General features: G+C 71.7%; 1 protein-coding gene across 1 annotated transcript in view; it reads right to left on the bottom strand.

Moving 5' to 3' along the window:
- Positions 1 to 5: 5 nt before the first annotated feature.
- PLCH2 (phospholipase C, eta 2) overlaps positions 6 to 1,408 on the bottom strand; it is a 46,488-nt gene continuing 45,085 nt past the window's right edge. Inside the window, exon 21 of the mRNA XM_012734528.1 lies at positions 6 to 175. Coding sequence (XP_012589982.1) covers positions 6 to 175 — 170 coding nt within the window. The remainder of the gene's footprint in view (positions 176 to 1,408) is intronic.

Genomic DNA, 1,408 nt, shown 5'->3' on the forward strand with positions numbered 1-1,408 from the left:
CTGGACTAAGGTGGCGAAGGCGGGGCCGCTCGTTCCAGGGAGCCCTGGGGACCCAGGACGGTGCGCAAAGCCTGGCCATCACAGCGATGGGGACTGCCGGGGCTGGCGCTGGGGAAGGACAGGCAGCCCGTGGTCGCCTCGGCCATGCAGAGGAGACTGGGACCGGTCTGCTGACCTTGGGCCCGGCAGACCCGAGGCGGAGAGCCGGTAGCAGGGCGGGCGTGGGCGGGGCAGGCTGGGCTCAGGTGGCAGGCAGAGACCCCACCAGCAGAGTGTCTTGGCTCTGGCGGCTGCAGGGGGGCCGGGGCGACGCCGGCAGATCCCTAGGGCCTCGGCCTCCGACCTCCTCAGCCACCCAGAGGCCGTTCTTGCAAGCCCTGAGGGCGGCTGCCCCAAGACTGGGGGCCACTCAGGTCTGTGGCCTTCTGGGAGCGGCCCGTGAGGCCGCTGGTGGGGCTCAGTGGCAGAGTCCGCAGGGTCTGGGACAGAACCAGCTCGCGTCCCGCCTGTGCTTTTGGGCCTATGGACACCAGCCGGGCCGGGCAGCAGTGGGCTGGCGGACAGCGTCACTGACCACTTGGCCGGGGCTCCGGGCGGGCACCCCCAGTGCAAGCGCTCTTGGAGAGGGCCTCCCACGTTGCTCCCTCGGGGACTGCCCAGACCGGCTGCTGGGCTCCGGCAGCTGTGCAGACGGTGGGGCCACACGCCCCCCACCGGGAGCTGGCCGCCCGCACCCCGCCCCAGGAGCCCACGCTGGCCGCCGGAGTGGGGCCCACGCTCCTGTCCGGCCCACACAGGCCCTGGGAGGCGGACTCCAGGCTGGATCGCTGAAGCTCTGTCGGCAGACCTGACCCTCAGGCACCCCCCGCACCCCATGCCCCCCAAACCCCCGTGCACACTTCCCAACTCCACGGGCAGGAGGCCGAGGCCGAGGGATGGGAGCAGCCCCTCACATCAGGCCGGCCGGCTCCTCTCATGTCCACTACTGCCAGGCCAGGCCGGCCTGCTCAGGCTGAGGCCACCCAGCCCACTGTCCTCTCCACTCCCTCCCGCACCCTCGGAGTGTCCACAAGGGCTTTGCTCTACAAGGAGAGTCTTGAGGCTGTCACCGGCCCTGTGGCCGCGACCGGTCCCCAGAGGGGCTGCTGTGGCTTGGGGCTCCTGCCCATCTGGGGTGCGGGCACCAGAGAACACGGCCCATACGGCTCCCCAGTGTGCAGGGGCAGGCGCCAGGGCTCTCCCTGGCCAGGGGCCGTGGGCGGGGGCCCTGCCTGGCCACTCCAGAGAGGAGGCCAGCAGTGCATGCGTGCAGGCCGGCCCACACAGATGTGTGGCCGCAGGCAGGCATCCCAGACCAGCTGTCTGGACGCAGGAGACACCCCTAGCCAGGCGGAGCCCCGCCTGCGAC

This window comes from Condylura cristata, unplaced genomic scaffold, assembly GCF_000260355.1.
Source record: "Condylura cristata isolate star-nosed mole 26May11 unplaced genomic scaffold, ConCri1.0 scaffold00058, whole genome shotgun sequence".
Lineage (NCBI taxonomy): Eukaryota > Metazoa > Chordata > Mammalia > Eulipotyphla > Talpidae > Condylura > Condylura cristata.